The 19,667-nt window shown below is 40.1% G+C and overlaps 1 protein-coding gene across 1 annotated transcript; it reads left to right on the top strand.

Moving 5' to 3' along the window:
* The first annotated feature begins 8,202 nt into the window (after positions 1-8,202).
* On the top strand, positions 8,203-11,203 carry LOC130463991 (uncharacterized). Its single transcript, XM_056833309.1, has 2 exons — positions 8,203-10,217; positions 10,293-11,203. The coding sequence occupies exons 1-2, from the start codon at positions 8,208-8,210 to the stop codon at positions 11,076-11,078; spliced, it is 2,796 nt and encodes a 931-aa protein (XP_056689287.1). The 5' UTR covers positions 8,203-8,207; the 3' UTR covers positions 11,079-11,203.
* Positions 11,204-19,667: the final 8,464 nt, after the last annotated feature.

The following is a 19,667-nucleotide window of genomic DNA, read 5'->3' as shown; positions in this document are numbered from 1 at the left end:
GTCCATAGGTAATACTTCTCACATTTTCTCCTCACATGCAAGAGGAATGTAAGAATGTACGCGTACACACGAATACACCTAATATGTTCTACAATTTTAGGGCTCAATGCTATTTCAAAAAGATTTGGACAAATTTTGGGCGGCTCAAATATAATTTTTTTTATGAATTTGGCTAATCCAATAAACCCTTTATTTTGACTTAAAATAACAGTTTTTAACCCGTCCGACATATTAAACATAGATGTTTTGTTCTAGCCCGACTTGAACCCGACCTCTATTAAACCAGGTCTAGTTTGTCACCGGTAAAAATACCCTTTAGATAAGCTAGTGGAAGTGTGGAAAGCCTAAAATTTTGACCAATAAAGGATAGCTTAGAAAAAAGCATTTGGCCTAAAGAGAGCAATACAATACTCCCGTCACTTCATTAAGTAAAGAAAAAGCGGGATAGCTTTCATCCTTTCCTAATGAAGTTATTAGAGATCATCTTTTAATAATTTCCTTTAATTACTTTGAAAAGCCTAAACTAATTATGAAGATCATCTTTACAACTTTTTCTTTTTCGGCCACTAATGATCATTAATTTAAATTAATTGGAACTTTCAAAGTCAATCATATAAAAGTTCATAGCTTAAAGTTGTGCTTATTTTGGTCTCCGCGTAATGCCCCAAGTCGACACTAAAATGTTGTACGGATATTCCCCAACACCCGTTTACCCACTTTATCTCTTTACCTCTTTGAATCGGCTGGTTATGAGTTATGACTAATAAGAATATCAAATATGACAAAATGTTTCTAATCATTTTTGTATTTGATCGGTCAAAAACTGACCCGATGTAAAACCAAATTCAAAACCAACTCCCAAAAAACAGGATTTTAAATAAGAGTTTGTAAATTTTAAACTGATTTAAAATTTCTCAACCTATTGAATCATTTCTTATTGATCCGAATTAAATCGGATAAACCGACCCGTTTGACATGTCTGAGATTATATGACAACCAACTTAGACTCCGTGCAACGCACAATTACTGTTAAAAGAATGATCCGAGAACTTCTTTTTTTATCATAAAGAGTGACCCGATAACTATTTTTATCATAAAAGAGAGATCTGAACATAAATAAGTTATTCAAATGATGGTTGTTAAACTCCCGATTCGGATCTTACGAACCTACGATTCTACGATCCAAAAACACGCCACCGATCCGGATCTTAGGTAGGATCTTAATGTGTGTAGGATCTTACGTTCCTATCTCGATAATTTTTTTGAGTGGTGGGATCTTAATACGATCCTACGTACGATTCTACGATCCGATTCAACTATCCGATCCAACATACAATATTCCAGGATAACAATTTTTTTAATTACTAAATAGTTCATAATCACATATCATTAGAAATATCATCACTTAAAAGTACAGAAATTCATATAATTTCAACAACCTTGTGCATATCTTATTAATTTCTCTTGAATCTACACAAGTATTAATCTTATGTGAGAAAAAAATGATATTAAGTATTAAGATTACATGAATACATGATTATACATTTTAATTTTAATAATATAACCATTATTTTTACTATTTAGTACGATCTTACGATCCTACGATCCGATTCTACCGATCCGATCCTACCCCCCTTCATCGATCCAAAGTAGGATCCCGATCCTAACAACCTTGATTCAAATAGTTTGAATTGAATACAAGTTTGATAAAATAAACTTCTAATGTTAGTCTACTTACCATGTCTTATTATTTTAATTAGCATATGTACTCACTACTCACCATGTATTATTATTAACATACAGACTAACATTAGAAGTCCATTGATCAATATTATTTAGATTTGTTATCAAATTAAAAACTTAGAATAATACAGAAATAATATCAATTGTAAAGGAAAGAATAATGTTGAATCATCTTTCCTCAATATATATTATGTAGTTACATTTATAGTAATTGAATTACTATTTTTTATTTCATTTTTATCTTAGTTTCCTAAAAAAAAGTACTCCATCCGTTCTTGATTATTAGTCACTTTTGGAATCTTGTCACTATTTACAATTGAAGAGAATTTTTCAATTTCTTTCAATATGTATTTCAAAATATATTCATGTTGGATCTTGTTTTGTTCGTCTCAATGTATAGTTTAACAATATCAAATTTTTATATTTCTTTAACGTACATATTTGAAGAAATTTACTTTTACATATTGAGTTGAAACGAATGAAAAAGTCAAAAGGGGACTTAATATTTAAGAATGGAGGGAGTAATATAATTTTTTGTTTTAAAAGTTAAAACAAAAATTTTGGCGGAAAAAAATTACACCGAAAAATAACATGTGTCATTTATAATATCTGTTTTAATATAATGTAAAATAGATGTCAATAATTTAGTACTCCACAAAGTATTATTTCCTACAAAGTAGTATTTTGTAGTTCGTATTGATGATCCTATTTGTGTTTATTCACCGCTATATTTTCATCCTTGATTTTGTACTAAGTATTATTTCGTACTACAATAGGTTGTATACTTGTATCGAAAATGATTTTCAGATTTGTACTACAATAGGTTGTATACTTGTATAAATAGGTAGTATTATTTTGTACTTATGTGATGTTTATATGTACCAATTAAAATCAGATACGTAAGATTGCAACAACTAAATGTTGTGGCAACTTGTAACCTTTATCATCACCCTACTTGTTGATAGTACCCTAGTATTATATCAACTACCCACAAGGATCACCTCCAAGACAATCAACCAAACAATACAACTCCAATACACCACAAATAATCCACCAAACAAATAACCTAACAATCAACCAATAATGGACAACAACAAAAATCAAACAAAAGGTCTTGTGCGCACAAGGTGTACAATAAATTTATTGTACACCAAGATAACTTTTACCCATTTTTACGTAACTTTAACCTAGTTTTGATTAACTTTTATATTAGTAAAAAAAAAGTTGATATAAATGATTAAATGATTAATTTTATACATTATTAGTGATTTTGAAGAAATAAGTTTTACTAAAATGAAAAAATTAATCACTTAAAAATAGATAACTTTTACATATATAAGCTTAACTTTTAAGCATTTTGAGTTAACTTTTACTTCGATGTACAATATTTATTGTACACCCATTGTAAATAAGAATTTGTGAAAATCAAATGCGGAAGAATAAAATGCATTCAACACACACGAATTATACATGGACAACCCCTTCGATGTGAAGAGTAAAAAGCACGGGATTTGTGACGAGTTCACCCTTGTCACCTTCTCTTATTATGATAAAATTGAGGGCAAAAGAACCCAAATCAGACATACCAAGGTTCACAACCCACCAACACTTTCATACATAAGAGATGAACAATTGAGAGACAAAAGATGAAGAATATCACCAAAAAACATAGGTTCTGTCCAGCAGCGACCACGGACAAAGAAGATCTCAAAATGACGATCCAACTGTTCAAAACGAGGCCCTATGTATCCTCAATAAGCTGACCAAAAATCAGCACGATCCGACCGTTGAATCTCCGGCAAACGACAGTTTTCTGATGACTGCCCTCAAAGCTACGAACCCACTTCCCTCTTTCTCTCCTCTACTTTGTGTGTGTGTTTTGTTCTGATTTTCTCACACTCCTTTGCTGCCTCTCAAGTCAGCCAAAGGTTACCCTAAGCTTCCCAAAGAATTTTCAACATAACACAACATTGGGCCACAACAATAAGTGGAATATTGGGCTTCCACTTAAAACACAAGCACAAGTATTAACATAATTTATGCACAAAAGTGAACTGGACCCACAACACTTGTATATATCTATTTCCCACTTATCCGTAATATTTTAAAGCTTTTCAATAACTCCACACTATGAAAATATTTAGAAACCTTAAAAATAAAAAACATGTTACTTGTCAAAGTATATATGAAGTATTGAAAGATACTACTTAGATCATAACTACAGTAATTAACAATGAGTCAATGACTGAATCCTTCTTTACAAAGGTGTAGCAAGACTATATACAGGGTCACATCGCTTGAAGCTAAAAACAAAAAATATATACCAACCCGTTCAACGATTTAGGCAACATATACTAAATTTGTACCTAGCTAGGTTTAATCGATCGAACCACCCTTTTCAGGAATAATTGTCTCTTTTCCTTGCTGAAGTTAGGACAAACCCCTAACAGGTTTGGTCAAACCTCCAACAAGCCAAGGTTCGGCTGAGTTTATATCCTTTTGATTCATAAAATTGTTATAAACCCTTATTTCTCATCTAAAACGACCTTATAATCAAGCTTTTGAAATTATTGAGCCAAATTCTCACCTCCAACACGAATCGTTTCAACCGATCAGTACATCAAGAAATTTTGCTTTCTTAACTGCATAGGATTAGGGATTATACTTTATGACTCCATTGATTATGCCGTGAAACCATCATCTAAAATCTACAATTGTACACCATATGTAGATACACAGCGTAACATAGAATGAGACATAGTGTGACGTCACTCATGTGACACATAAACTTTCAACAAATTAATACGCGTCATTGGGCCTGAGTATGAAATATCTGTCATGTGACTCATGTCATAAGCTGGGCCTGAGTTGAGCACTTGAGCTTAGGAAAACAAACTAATATCTTAAAAAGACAGAAATGAGCTAATATGGCTAATGGATTCAGGGCCCATGTTTTGGAGTGCGTGGAATTGCCGCGTATAACATTTGGGATTGTCAAATCAGTGAGTGGGAAAGGGAACGTCGTCGACCTCAACCTCTAGTCCTCTACTACGAGATTTTATTCATAGGTAATAGGTAAAGATGGCTATAGGACGGCCCAAACTGGGTTTTGGCTGAGAGTGAGAGTGCAATGTGCCTTAAAAATAGGACGGCCCAAACTGGGTTTTGGCCCGTCCACACTATACACACTCAGCAAGTCAGCATGGGGCGGGGGATTTTTTTAAAAATAGAATTCAATCTCACGGGTCCTTGTATCATCCGGGTCGGGTCGTCATATTTAAGCCTAACTTTATCAAATTTTGTGTGTTTTGTCGTACAGGGTCAAGTCGTGTCGTGTCTTGCCGTTCCTTTTCCAAAAAAATGTGGTTCGCGGCTCACAACTTTGTATCCGTGCCAGATCGGGCTTCTTTCGTACCTGTATCGGCCCATGCCACAACCATCTTTATTCATAGGTGCTCCCATACTAATATACTACGTATTCATTCACGTTGGGTGCCCTACGTCATAATCCAAGCCAAATAAGTAATGACGACACAAAAGAAAACCAACAACAACAAAAGTTTACTATTCCCTCGGCTTCCGAAAGTTATTTCCACTAAAAATTCTTTCTACTTCTAGATAATTGAAATAGAATCTATTAAATCAATCATATTTATATGGATTCCCGTTTAATTTTATAGTCTCAAATTATTATATTTTATAATACGTATTTAAGAATATTCATAATTCAATTATTCAAATATGCATTGAAAACTATGAAAAAAACAAATGAAAATAACTTTATTAGGAAACACATTTTGGTACTCCGTACATCTTTGATCATTTTTATCACATTTATTTTCTGAACAGCGTATAAAATAACCATGCTCCCACTTAAATGCCAAACTCAAAATTTGATGCGCCAAGGTTTATTCTTCACTTTTTAATTTTATCATTAACTTACTACCTGTTTTATCATTAGCTTTTGTTTTGGCTTCTAAAGTTGTTTGTAGCTGTAAACACAAATTTACGAGTCTGCAAAAATAACAGAATCAAAATAATGTGAACAAAATATATTTTTATTGATTTTGTATTTGGGTACAATCTCTAATGTTTATCCACTGATTCGATCTCTACAACAGCAAGAATTTGTGGTTTGAAGGTAGAACGGCGTTTGTGCTTGTTGTTCTTCTTCCACCGAGATTTGATGTCAGACTTGTGTGCTTGGAAGCCGTCTTCGGGTTTTTTCTGGAGAGTAGTAGGTTTTTGTATACTACGTTCAGTCTGTCTGCCAAATGACTTGGAGAGAACTTTTTATATCCTCTTCTTAGGTTTAGGGTTTTCCTTTTGTGGATAAATGGGCCTCTTTACTTAAGCTCATTTAAATAACCCACTCCTATTAAATGAACGTCATTTATTAAAAATGGGCCTATTTGGTTTATAACCCAAATTAAACAATTTATCTGACATTTAATAATAGAAGTCAACATTTGACTTTTTCGGGACAAAAAATGATGATGTGGCATTCTTCATATTTTTAATGCCTACAAATTGCCCCCTCGAGATCGGTTACGTACACGAATCTTTGAGTGTTTGCTCGTGGTCCGATCTCGAAATCCAGTTTGCACTTCTTCACGTACTCCGAACTTTCCTTTTTTTTCTGAAATAGGAGTAATATTTGGTCTTTTGGCCCAACTTGTTGACCCACCCTTTTGATGGATGGGCTGGACTGAATCTTCGGATCACTGATCCATTTTGATGCATGCACTCACGCTATGCATTTTCTTTGGTGTGAAACTCTTCCAAGACAACATCACACTTTACGAAATAGAATAATACTAGGACTCCACTGATTCCCAACTAAACCAATTAGGATACAATTAGTGCATCTATCTTGGCCAAGTTCTAACAGCTTTTTAGTATCCTACTGTCAACACAATACTTCGGTTATGTCACTTCTTTGATGATAGGAAAGAATTATAATGGACATCAATTACCCAAGACAAGACCCAAATGGGATAGACTTCGAGCAAATTCCATCTTCACATCTTCACAGTAGTAGTTGATTTTCCATAGGTCTCAAGCTTTTCTCAACTGATTAGAATCCAACATGGAGTAGGACTCAAAATAAATGCTTAATATATTGGATAAAATTTACCCAAAACATATCTTCTTCTAAATTTGCTTTGAAGTAGGACTATGAGCTACAAGACTATAAATACACCTCTTATGCTATCAATTCACCTCACCATCAACAACAACTCAACGACCTTTGATCAGAGACTCCGAGGAGTACAATACCGAATCTTCGTCATCGAATAGCCCGTGAAAGAGGAACGAACCAGTAGACGTCATCACCAAACCAACGGTCGTCATCGAATCGGTCCGAACACCAACCCAACGGTCGTCATCGAATAGTTCGTGAGTCCGACAAGCAGCCTGTGGAGGAGTTGTTCATCCGCGACTGGTCCTGCTCGTGGAGTCCCAAGCCGCCTAGCACCACCGTCATCGAATCTGAGAGGTGGTTGTTCCTGTTGACCTGCTGTCCGTCCATCACCACCGTCACAGCACTGCGCCACCGTTGTTGAGGCGCGATCCGACTTTCAGACCCAGTATGTATACTCTGCTGTATTTTCTTTCAGCAATTTTAACCTTTGAAGCATTGTAATTTCCATGGCGACCTGTTTGCTTGCCCCCCTTCCTTTTTTTTTTTGTTCGTATGATTAATTTATATTGTTGTTGATGATGATGATACCGAAGAGTAAAATATAGACCACAAAAAAAAAAAAAAAAGTTGAGTCATTTTCTTGTTTTGTCTTCTTTCACCCTTCACGTGATGCTATCCTTCTTTCTTTTCTTTTTTTATTTTTATTTATTCTTTATTCATATCATAAAAGAATAATAGATGATGATAGTAATTGATGATGCTGGGCTACAAAATTCTTTTGTCTTTTTCTTTCTTTCCCATCCTATTCACGTGATATTGTACTCCCTAATTTTTATTTCCAATTTTTTTTTTTTTTTTTTTTTTTTTTTTAAATGGTGATGCATGATTGTGATGATTCTTTTTTGTCTTTTTCTTTTGTCTCTTTCTTTTGTCTCTTTCCAATTCACATGAATACATGCAACCCCTTTTTTTCTTTTCTCTTTTTTTTTTTTTTTTACGAACATGATGAATGATGATCGATAACAGCAACCCCAAACTTGAACTTGCTCCCCCTTTTTTTTTTGTGCGGTCGAACATAATACAACTGCTTCCTGTAATATAATCTGTGTACTTTCTTTTAATACCGGGTGTAGTTCACAGTAGTAATCATTGGCAAAGTTGATACATTGTTGACAATAATCTGTACTAGTTTGTACGATCAATATTTCAAATATGATGCCTCCGTTAAATATTACTTTGTTAATTAACTGCATCGTCATACATGCATCAACTTGCACTTTTTTTTTTTGTGTTGACTTTGTAGGAACAAAGAGTCACCATGGTTTACTTCAAGTATCACAATACTCCTGGAGAAGAGACTTTGTCACTCATGGAAGATGCTAATTCGGTCGATGGAGCGCACTTTCGTTCATTTCCTCCTGTGATTGGTCCTTTTGCAAACATCCATTCTTCTACGGAGTTCTCGGGCCCGAAAAGCTGGTACAAGGAGAGTCGTGATGTTAATGCATTTGGTGGAAAAACACCTAATCCTGTCCTTGTCGCTTCACATCACCGTCCCTGCGATGATGCGTGTTCTTTCCAGACATTATCTACGCGTTTGTCCCGCAAGGAGACCAAATGGAGTTCTAGTCCGAAATTTGGAGTCGAGCCAACATACATCCCTCTTTACTGGGAATGGTTAGAAGATGTCCTGCACCATTCCAGACGCACACTCGCTAGCACCCATATTCTTGATGCCGTCTATGCTTCTATGTACATCTACAAATGTAATTCTCCTGTCATGCAGGCTTTTTGTGAATCCTGGTGTCCTACGACAAATACCTTGCACACTTCAGTTGGAGAAATGTCAATCAGTCTTTGGGATATATACGACCTTGGTGGGCTTCCCGTAACTGGCCTTTTTTATGACGAGGTCGTCCCTTCTGCCGTTGAATTGGAAGGCTCCGACGATGAGCACAGTCTATACCTCCCTTACAGTTGCAAATATTTGTTCATGGCTTTGCATTATCTTTCTGAGAAACACAAGGTGACAACAATAACGTTCGAGACTTGGTGTGATTTTTGGTTTCGCGGTGCATCAAAGTATTTCTTGGCATCTGGCAACAAAAAGTCTGTCCTTCCAACACTTATGAAAGACTTCAGCTCCTTTAATGGTCCTCGATCGTGGAGTCATAAGATGTACGAAGCCTTTCGCATCCTACGGATTCCTGAAGCGCATCATCGACAAACATATTTGGCTGCCTTTCTCTCATGTTGGCTTTGTGCCTTTGTTTTGCCGGTGTCAGATTTGGGTTGCATCCGTCCTGGATCTTTCAAACCTGCGTCATTTCTTGCAAGTGGAAAAGAGACTTCTTTGGCGATCCCTGTTTTGGCGAGCATCTACCACGGATTGAGCAAAATTTCGAATTCTCCTACCCCCGGCAAACATCGCGAGTCCTTCCCTGCACAATATGTGTATGCCTGGACCGCTAAGTATTTTCGAAGTCATCACGTCGTCACCTACGATTTTGTTGGTGCTCCCCTGGTTGGAATTCAAGGCCTTGACTCTGTCATAAAGTCTCCAGATGCTAAATCGCTAGTTTCTTCGGGTAAGGATTTCAATTGGCTTGCTAACTCAATTTGTGGTAATTCAGATGAGAAGCGTGAAGATGACAACCATCAACCAAAGCAATTCGCAAACTTCTTCATTAGCATGCGGTCCTGTTTTCTGACCTTGAGGTTCGACAACAACTACGTGGTTGAGCCATACAGTCCTCATCGATTCGGTCGGCAATTCGGATTTCACCAAGATGTGCCAGGCGAATTAGTAGTCCAGACACAAAACATCACCCGAGAGCATATGTACTATCTTTTTCAGTCCAGCATTCGTCTGCATACTAGGGCTACTTTTTTGGTCCCTTGCCGCACGTTTAATGCCCAATCTCGAGTCACTCCAAGCTTCACAACATGGTGGAATTCGGTCGTTTCTTTAAATGCGGCTTATGCTTCAAGAACTCCTAGTCCAACAAATGTCAGGTCTAAGAAGAGAAAGGAGAGAAAGGGCGATGATCTTAACACTTCACCAAAAGACAAAGCTGCCAAGACTTCGGCTGCACCTCGCAAAGTTAGAGTCAGATTGCCTAAAAGTTCCACGATATCCTGTCCGCCCAAGGAAACATCTTCGAAATGCAGGGACGAGAGTAGAAGACTAGCAAGCAGAGTTGTAAGTAATGAACCTTCCAATGACGAAAATGAACCTTCCGATGACGAACACGCAGGTGAACCTACAATTCTGGATGATATTTTCGCTGAAGATTATGGCCCTGAGCTATCGCCGGAAGAGATAGAGGTTCATTTCTTTACTTTGACATTCTCGTTTTCTTTTTAATTACTATTTTAATACCCTTTATTTTTCACTTTTCAGAATCTTCAAAGCGATGCGAACATAGCAGTAGAGCTTACTGCTTGCGAGAATACATTTGTCTCCCTTCCTGAACAACAGTTCATTGATGATGTTGTCATTGATACTGCGCCAACCACAAGTGTTTCTACTGCTTCGACCGAGTCTCCTTCTTTTAATGCTCAAGACATGATCACTAAGGCGACCAACAGGGCGGACCGATATGCTGCAAGCTTGATGATTAATGAAATAAAGGACAAGTTGATGAAGACTCCTTTAGCCAAGGTTCATGAACTAGCGCAGGAGTTTGAACAGGTTTTCTCCTATGTTCGTGATAAGAAGATCGACATCTCTGCAATCGAATCTTTTATCAAGGGGTATATTGGGTGCGGTTCTCAACTCCACCACGTTCGGCTAGGGAAACAGGGAGATCCCACTCTCAATGACTTGGAGCAACGATCTTTGGAGATAGAGACGAGCGTGCAGACAACTACAATTGCAGGGAAAGCAGAAGAGGAGCGAATGCAAGCTCTTCATAAGGAGATAGATCAGATTCAGCAAGAACAAGCCGAACATAAAAGGAAGCTCAATGATTTAGCAGAACGAGCGGATAGACTTTTGCCTCTTATTTCAGAATCAGAAGAGAAGTTCCAAGGGTACGTCATACAGAAGAAAGAGCAAGAAAACTCACTCCTCATCATGAAGGAGAATATTGTTGCTGCGAAAGAGGTGGAGGCAAAGCTAGCGGAAGCTGAGAAACAATTTGGTGTTGCTCGTGATGCTTTGCAAGCCTTCAAATTTGAACCGTAGTTCCGCCTTTCTTGTTACCATCGTTGCACTTGTTTTCTTTTAATTCTTTTTTTTTTTTTTTTTTTTAGAGACCAATTTGTTTTAAGAATTCCAAAAATGAAATGAATAAGACTCGTCATTCTTCCTGTCAAAGATTTTTGTCATTGATTCCATATTCATTCAACTCATAGGAAACCAACATGAAATTTTCATTTATTTATTTAGCCGTTCACAGTTTATACTCTTGCGGGCCAGGAGTAGTACAAAAATGGGAGAGATTTTTGGTGTGGCTGGACTTAAAGTTAGTGATTCCTTCAAGCTGCCTACGTACTTATGAAATGAATAAATTCACTCCATAAGATCAAGCCAACGTAGTTCCTTAAAAGCAAAAATAATTTCTTGATTTTTTTTTTTTTTTTTTTTTTTTTTTTTTTTTTTTTTTTTTTTTTTTCTGACGTCGTTTGCTGACGTCATTTCCGGATTTTTTTTTTTTTTTTTTTTTTTTTTTTTTTTTTTTTTTTTTTTAGTCAGTTGCAGTTTAGCCTCGTGCTTAGGAGGTTACAATGTTGCACAACTTCAAGGGTAGTAACGCTTCAAAAATTTGCCGTTGATAGGGCCTATGCGCAGTCCTTCTGCATCAACGATCTTGTAAGCTCCATTTGTGTAGACTTCCTGGACAACGTAAGGACCATCCCATTTCGATGCAAATTTATTTCCCGTTTTGCGAGAAACAATGATCGGTCTCTTGATAGCAAGGACCGTGTCTCCAACTTTGAAAGACCGTACTCGCACCTTCTTGTTGAACGCCCTTGTCAAACGAGCATGGTAGCATTCCAACTTTTGTTGCGCCTCAAGCCTCTTTTCGTCAAGTGCTTCCAACTCTGCCAGACGAATCTTAGCATTTTCTTCTTCAGTGAGATTTTCCTGGATTGCCATGCGAAGTGACGGAATTTGAATCTCCAATGGCAATATGGCCTCCACACCATACACAAGTGCATAAGGTGTCGCTTGAGTTGGTGTCCTGTACGTGGTACGATACGCCCATAGAGCTTCGCCCATTCTTTCGTGCCAATCTCGCTGGTGTTTCCCAACAATCTTACTAAGCAACTTGCAAAGTGTTTTGTTGAAAGATTCAGCTAGTCCGTTTGCAGGTGCATTATACATTGAAGACTTGTTTTGTGCAAACTTGAATTTCTCACAAAGGCTCGTCATCAACTTGTTGACAAATGGTGTTCCGTTGTCTGTGATTATGTAACGTGGCACGCCATATCGATGTATGATGTGATTCCGAATGAAATCGACCACGTTCTCTTTCTTGACTTCACGAAGAGGTATTGCTTCCGCCCATTTTGAGAAGTAATCCGTAGCGGCAAGGATGTATGCATGACCACCTGATGATTTCGGTGTGATTGGACCAACAACATCGAGACCCCATGCTTCAAACGGCCAAGATGTCACTGTCGGATGTAGCGGTTCCGGAGGTTGATGAATAAAGTTCGCATGGAATTGACAAGCTTCACATTTTTTCGCAAGTTCCATGCAATCTTGAACCATGGTTGGCCAGTAGTACCCCATCCTCTTGACACGGTCGTGAAGCTTAGGACCAGATTGGTGAGCTCCGCAAACTCCAGAATGAGCTTCTTGCATTGTTTTTGCTGCTTCTTCATCTCCCAAACATCTCAACCAGGTTCCAAGGAACGAACGCCTGTAAAGTGTTTCTTTGTAGTAAATGAAGCGTGGAGCACGTCGTCGAATTTCCATCTTGTGTTTCAAATCGCTTGGCAACTTTTCGTGTACCAAGAAATCAATGAGTGGTCGACGCCAATCTTCTATGTCTATCTCATAGACAGTAACTGCACCTGAGAGTTCTTCAGCTTCAATTTCAACTTCATCTTGAGGGTTTATCACCCACCGATTACAGACCGGGACCGACATGTTTTCTTCTGCCCCCAGTGCCAATGTGGCTGCGAGATTTGCAAGTGCATCCGCTGTCTTGTTGGCACTCCTTGGAACATGTTGCAATCGGACGCTCTCAAATTCTGCCAGCAATTGTGAAGCATGCTTATAATAAGGAATCAAGTCATCTTTCTTGACATCATAATCATCGAGGAGTTGATGGATCACCAGCTTGGAGTCACCGTATACATCAAGGTCCTGTATTTTCATCTCTTTTGCCATTTGAAGCCCCAGAACGAGAGCTTGATATTCAGCAACATTGTTCGAGCATAAGTTGGTGAGCGTAAATGAATACGTGAAGACATGTTTCTCAGGTGATACAAGGATGACCCCTGCTCCCGCACCATCTTGGCGAGCTGCTCCGTCGAAGTACATTTCCCATGGAGGTAAGACATCAATGTAGAATACTTCTTCTCCAGGTAGATCATCAGGAAGCTCCCAATGTGATGGAATCGGATGTGCAGCTAGGAAATCGGCCAAAGCTTGTCCCTTGATCGCCTTTTGAGGTACGTACACAACATCATGTTGACTTATGAGCATAGCCCATTTAGCAAGTCTTCCGGATAGTACTGGTCTTGATAGGATGTACTTTATGGGGTCAGCTTTGGAGATCACCTTCACCGTATGTGCCTGCATGTAATGCTTCAACTTTTGGATTGCAAAGATCAAAGCTAGACACACTTTCTCAATAGGCGAATAATTCAATTCCGCGCCAACCAACGTACGACTGAGGTAGTAAAGAGCAGCTTCCTTTCCGTCACCATTCTCTTGAGCACACAATGCCCCCAACGACCTTTCATGAGCAGAGATGTAGAGGATAAGTGGCTTCCCTTGAACCGGTGCCCCCAAGACAGGTGGGGTTGAGAGGTACTGCTTGATGCTTTCAAAAGCTTTGCGACATGAATCGTCCCATTCAAATGGAGCGCCCTTCTTCATAAGATGGCTGAAAGGATGACATCGTCCTGCAAGATTCGAAATGAAGCGTCGGATATATGCAAGTCTCCCTTGTAATCCGCGCAATTCTTTGAGGTTCTTCGGCTCGGGCATATTCTGGATTGCTGTAATTTTTGACTGGTCAATTTCAATTCCTCTATGTCTCACAACAAATCCTAGGAACTTTCCAGAGGTTACGCCGAATGCACACTTCAAGGGATTCATCTTCAATTGATACCTACGCAATTTCTTGAATACCTCGCGGAGATGAAGCAAATGATCGTTCCTCTTCTTTGATTTGACGACAAGATCATCGACATAACATTCAACGGTCTTATGCATCATGTCCTCGAAGATTTTCTGCATTGCTCTTTGATAAGTTGCGCCTGCATTTTTCAAACCAAACGGCATCACCTTGTAGCAAAAGATACCCTTTGGTGTACGGAACGCCGTTGCTTCTTGATCTTCGGGCGCCATGAGGATCTGATTATATCCCGCCGTACAATCCATGAAGGATAATGCTTCATGTCCGGTCGTTGCATCAATCATTATCTCGGTGACAGGCAAAGGAAAATCATCCTTAGGACACGCTTCATTCAGATTTCTGAAATCTACACAAACACGCAACTGGCCATTTTTCTTCCTCACAGGTACAATGTTTGCAATCCAAGTAGGATACTTTACTTCACGAATGAAGCCAGCGTCGATGAGTTTGTTGACTTCAGCTTCAATTTCTGGAATTAATTCAGGTCGGAAGCGTCTCTGAGGTTGCTTCTTTGCTGAGACTCCTTTCCTTACTGCTAAACGGTGGACCGCCACTTTGGGGTCAAGACCCGGCATTTCCCTGTAACTCCAGGCGAAAACATCTTTGTACTCGGTGAGTATTTCGAAGTATCCCTTCTCTTCTTCCTGAGTGAGCAGAGCACTAACATAGATTGGACGCGGATCATCTTGGGTGCCGAGATTCAACTCCTTTAGTTCATCAATTGTGGTCTCAACTCCATCATCAAGATTTTTTGGTGCTTCTGTTGTTTCCATCTCCTCCTCCAAGTCTACATCCTCATAAGCGGTGATATGATAGGAGGTGACCGTCATATCTTCTACGGCATCACGTTTCTGGCTTGTGGGGCTCTTTTGGCAGGTTAGAACCATGGTGTGGCCTTTTACACGGAGAGAATCACCTGTCTTCACTTCCAGTACCGCCAAGCGTTTCATTCGAGAAGGTACGTTGCTTCTGACATCGTTTTCCAGCTCGAACTTGTCTCTTGTTTTTGATGCAGTGTTTTTCGGCCTCCACTGCGGCTTGAGCGAAACGTCCTTCTTCCCAAGACGACTGAAGACTTCCTTCTTAGGCTTCTGTGACAGACAATTGGTGGGTTTGCCAGTGACTTTTCCCAATCTTGCGAAGACATCTTTTGCATTCGGGCTCTTATGTGCTTTCCCGGAATGATCTCCCAATCTATCAAAGACTCGACTTGGTGTTGGAGAGTTTACCGGACCGTCGAGCCTATCAAAGACGGAGGACCGTGCTTTAGCTGAAGACGGATGTATCCTATCAAAAACCGATTCTTTCTGGACTGGCTCAAAATTCTCATCCACACTTTCTTCCATTTCCTGAACTCCAATGTACTGTGATGCTTGCATTGACCTCCGTCGTCCTGAGATGATAATTGGCTTAGACTCCTTGAATCCCAAACCAACCTTTTTCACCCAAACACGTTCACCTTGTTGCTGAAGTTTTTGCTGAGTTTTATTGAGGCCGTATGACTTATCTTCAACGAGCTTTCCCATGGGTTTTGGGTTAGAGAAATCATAACCAGAATTTTCCATTAACTTGTATGCAACTGGATCGAAGCCATCTTTCCTTGAGCTAGGTGTTTCTGGCGACTTCGTGGAGTTTGGAGTAGGAGAAGTCAATATCTTCGGGTCACTGATCTTATGGACCGGCAATGTCATGCTTTTATCAAATTCTTGCGGCATGTCCTTGACCTTTTTTGAAGTTGTTTCTGCTCCACAATTCATAAACGGAGACTGACCTTCTTTGCGACGCGACATGGGGATGTAACGTAGCACTGGCACTGCTTCTCTAGGATTTTCTTCAACTCTTTGCGAAAGAATCTCCTTGCTTTTCTTCTCATCAACTGTTTCATGTGACGGCTCCAGAACATTCCTTGAAGGCTTCTCTTCTGTAACCCTTGATTGCAACTTCTTCGGCATGACTTTTCCAGTCGATGCAATTTCCGTGGGCATTACTTCAACAGGCTCTCCTTGGCTGGCATAGAATTTCGCATCGGCAAAATGAGACTCTACTTCAGAGAATGGCTTCACGTCCGCATTCACCTTTCTTTCACCGTTTCTGTAATATTTGAAGCATTGATGCAAGGTTGAGGCTACTACTCCATTTTCGTGCATCCAAGGTCGGCCTAGCAATAGGCGATATGAAGTATTCGAATCAATGACATGAAAAATCGTTGTTGCAGTCATTTCTCCGATAGTCAGATCAACTCTTATCATACCGATGGCTCGTTGCCCGCCTAGATTGAATCCTTGGATCATCAATCGACTTTCGGTCAACTCACTTTCGGTGATTCCCAACTTCGTCATGGTGGACTTCGGCATTATGTTCACTGCGGAACCTCCGTCTACCAAGATGCGGTTGATCTTTTTCTTGCGGATGTATCCACATACAAAGAGAGGTCTGTTGTGAGGCTTTGAACCCAACATAAGGTCTTCGTCTGTGAATGCCAAGGCCGCACTGCATGCAGCACAACGCTCAGGGTGATTTTCGTAGATCCCTTGCTCAATATTTTCCTTCGATGTATATTGCGTCGGATTTTCTATGGCACGTGCAAGGGCGAACCTCATTTCTTCGGGTAGGGATAAAGCTTGGCGCCAACCCATTCGAGAAGGGACTGTACCTAACAACGCCAGAATCTTTGCATCTCTTTCAGGGTCTCTTTCATGGTTTAGCCCTTCAGAGACTAGACTTTTCTCTTCTTTCTCTTCTTCTTCCGCCACGCTACAGGTCACTGTGTTGACAGAAATTTCGCCGAGGTATTCCTGCGGAAGGAAATCATTTAATGTGACATGCTTTCGTACCTCCTTTGTGGGAAAACTGTCGCGCGAGGTGCTCTTCTTTTTCACGAGACCTTTGTTTCTCGTGACATGCGAACTTTTGGATTTGTTTCTTTTCTGGTGTTGCTTTTGACGAAGAGGAGGTTGCTCTTCTAGCTTCGTTTGCTTTCTCTTCTTCCTTCTCGTCACTAATGTCCATCCTTCCTCATCTTCCTTGCGAGGTAGAGGGGTGGACGCAGAATTCTTGACGGGATCTATTATCAAAATGGGATCCAAACTTCCAAACTGGATGACTGAAGCATGATGGGACTCCGCCGCTTCATCCAGATCTAGCACAATCCTCCCTTCTGTTGCAAGTTGCATGATTCTCTCCTTGAGAGTGATGCACTTTTCGATAGGATGGCTCACTATTCGATGGTAAGGGCAAAAGTTTGGGTCAGATGTCCTTCCCATTTGATCAGGGCGCTTGGACTCAGGCAAGCTTATGACCTTCTTCTCCAACAAATCGTCCAACATGCCGGCCAAGTCTGAATCTGGAAATGGATACTTCTTTGCTTGGAGTTCTTTAAGCGTTGGCTTATCTCTCCGAGCATCTTTTGTAAATGGCCCTTTCTTCTGTTCAGTTTTAGGCTTCGCCGAAATTTTTACAGGGGCAGAGCTAGTGGCAACGGCAAATGACTCCTTGGTTGAATCTTTCACGTATTTCTCAGGCTTCTTGAAGTCCTTCTTTTCCTTCTTGAAACTTGAAGAACTTCCTCCACGATTATTGGTGATACTGATCTCCATGTCATGAGCACGGGTAGCCAAATCTTGAAAGGATCTTGGTTTTATGCCCTGCAAAATGTACAGCAAATCCCAGTTCATACCTTGGATGCACATTGCAATAGCAGAGGTCTCCGTCAGACGGTCCTTGCATTCCAGGCTTAGAGTGCGCCACCGGTTGATGTAATCTACAACAGGCTCATTCTCCCACTGTGTCGTCTTTGTCAATTCAATCATGCTGACGACACGTCGTGTACTGTAGAACCTGGCCTTGAATTCTTCCTCCATTTCTGCCCAACTGTCGATGGCTTCTGCAGGAAGGTCCGTGTACCAGTCGAATGCCGTGTCCTTTAGAGAACGGACGAACTGTTTGACGAGTAAATCCCCCGATGTGCCAGCGTTGTTGCACGTTTCGATGAAGTGGGCTACATGCTGCTTGGGGTTCCCCTTTCCGTCAAACTGCTGGAACTTCGGAGGTTGATAACCGACGGGCATCCTTAAGTGATCGATTCTCTTCGTGTACGGCTTCTCATAAAGATGACTAGGGCCGGAGCTTCCGACGATATGATTCTTCACCGCATTTGTTATCATGTCCTGGATCTTTTTCATGGTGAATGTGTCGTCGGGTTTTTCACCCTTTGTGGTAGATTTTGAAGTCGTACTCCCTTCAGAGTCGTCGTTCTCTTCGTCTGCGCTCTCTTCCTGTTTCTTGAGCTTTTTGGTTAAGGAGGAAATCCTCTCATTCTGCTTCTTGATTTCCTCGTCTTTCTCCTCGCCATCCTTCATGAGCTTCACGATCATGCCCTTCATTTCGGCAAGCTGCTCCTCAACGGTCTTTGATTCGATCGCCATCACCTCCGCAATGTCGGTCTGTAGGGACTGGACCGATTCTTCACAATCTGATACTTTGAGGGGTGACGTTGGAGAAGACCCGGTACTACTCTTTGCATCGCTTTCTACATAGAAAGGATCGAACAAAGGACTAGTGTGGATGACCAGCCTGTCAGGCTTTTGGTGAGGACGCATATCTTCTTCACCGGGCATAAGGAATCGTGCACCTTCAGCAGGAAAGGACCCGAAAACAGGGATGTTGCGGGATTTGCGGTAATACGGATTCGGGGACACGTCGGAGGAAGCACGGACATGGCTCTTTCTCCTTGTTTTGGTGGTGATAGGAGCCGAACGCAGACTCGAAGCAGCCTCATTCAGATCAGCGTTCTTCATTCCTCTGGTGCGTATACCCTCGTCACGCCCTTTCATCATCTCAGCCAATTCTGCCGCCCTTTGTTTCACCATAGCGGCCTTCTCAGCATCGGACATGGAAACGGTTTGTTGAGCAGCCATCTTCGTTGGTAGATTGATTTTTTTTTTTTGTAGAGAAGGAGATGAGTGGTAGAGTGGTCCCACCGAGCGTGCCAATTTGTAAACACAAATTTACGAGTCTGCAAAAATAACAGAATCAAAATAATGTGAACAAAATATATTTTTATTGATTTTGTATTTGGGTACAATCTCTAATGTTTATCCACTGATTCGATCTCTACAACAGCAAGAATTTGTGGTTTGAAGGTAGAACGGCGTTTGTGCTTGTTGTTCTTCTTCCACCGAGATTTGATGTCAGACTTGTGTGCTTGGAAGCCGTCTTCGGGTTTTTTCTGGAGAGTAGTAGGTTTTTGTATACTACGTTCAGTCTGTCTGCCAAATGACTTGGAGAGAACTTTTTATATCCTCTTCTTAGGTTTAGGGTTTTCCTTTTGTGGATAAATGGGCCTCTTTACTTAAGCTCATTTAAATAACCCACTCCTATTAAATGAACGTCATTTATTAAAAATGGGCCTATTTGGTTTATAACCCAAATTAAACAATTTATCTGACATTTAATAA

The sequence above is a fragment of the Spinacia oleracea genome, chromosome 6 (assembly GCF_020520425.1).
Source record: "Spinacia oleracea cultivar Varoflay chromosome 6, BTI_SOV_V1, whole genome shotgun sequence".
Classification (NCBI taxonomy): domain Eukaryota; kingdom Viridiplantae; phylum Streptophyta; class Magnoliopsida; order Caryophyllales; family Amaranthaceae; genus Spinacia; species Spinacia oleracea.
The sequence above is the reverse complement of the archived record's forward strand: the minus strand, read 5'-3'. Positions and strand labels throughout refer to the sequence as shown.

Excerpts from the sequence above, each read along its gene's own strand:
- LOC130463991 (XM_056833309.1), top strand. The coding sequence starts at position 8,208 with ATGGTTTACTTCAAGTATCACAATACTCCTGGAGAAGAGACTTTGTCA. Across the intron at positions 10,218-10,292 it reads TATCGCCGGAAGAGATAGAG|AATCTTCAAAGCGATGCGAA; the intron begins GTTCATTTCTTT and ends TTCACTTTTCAG.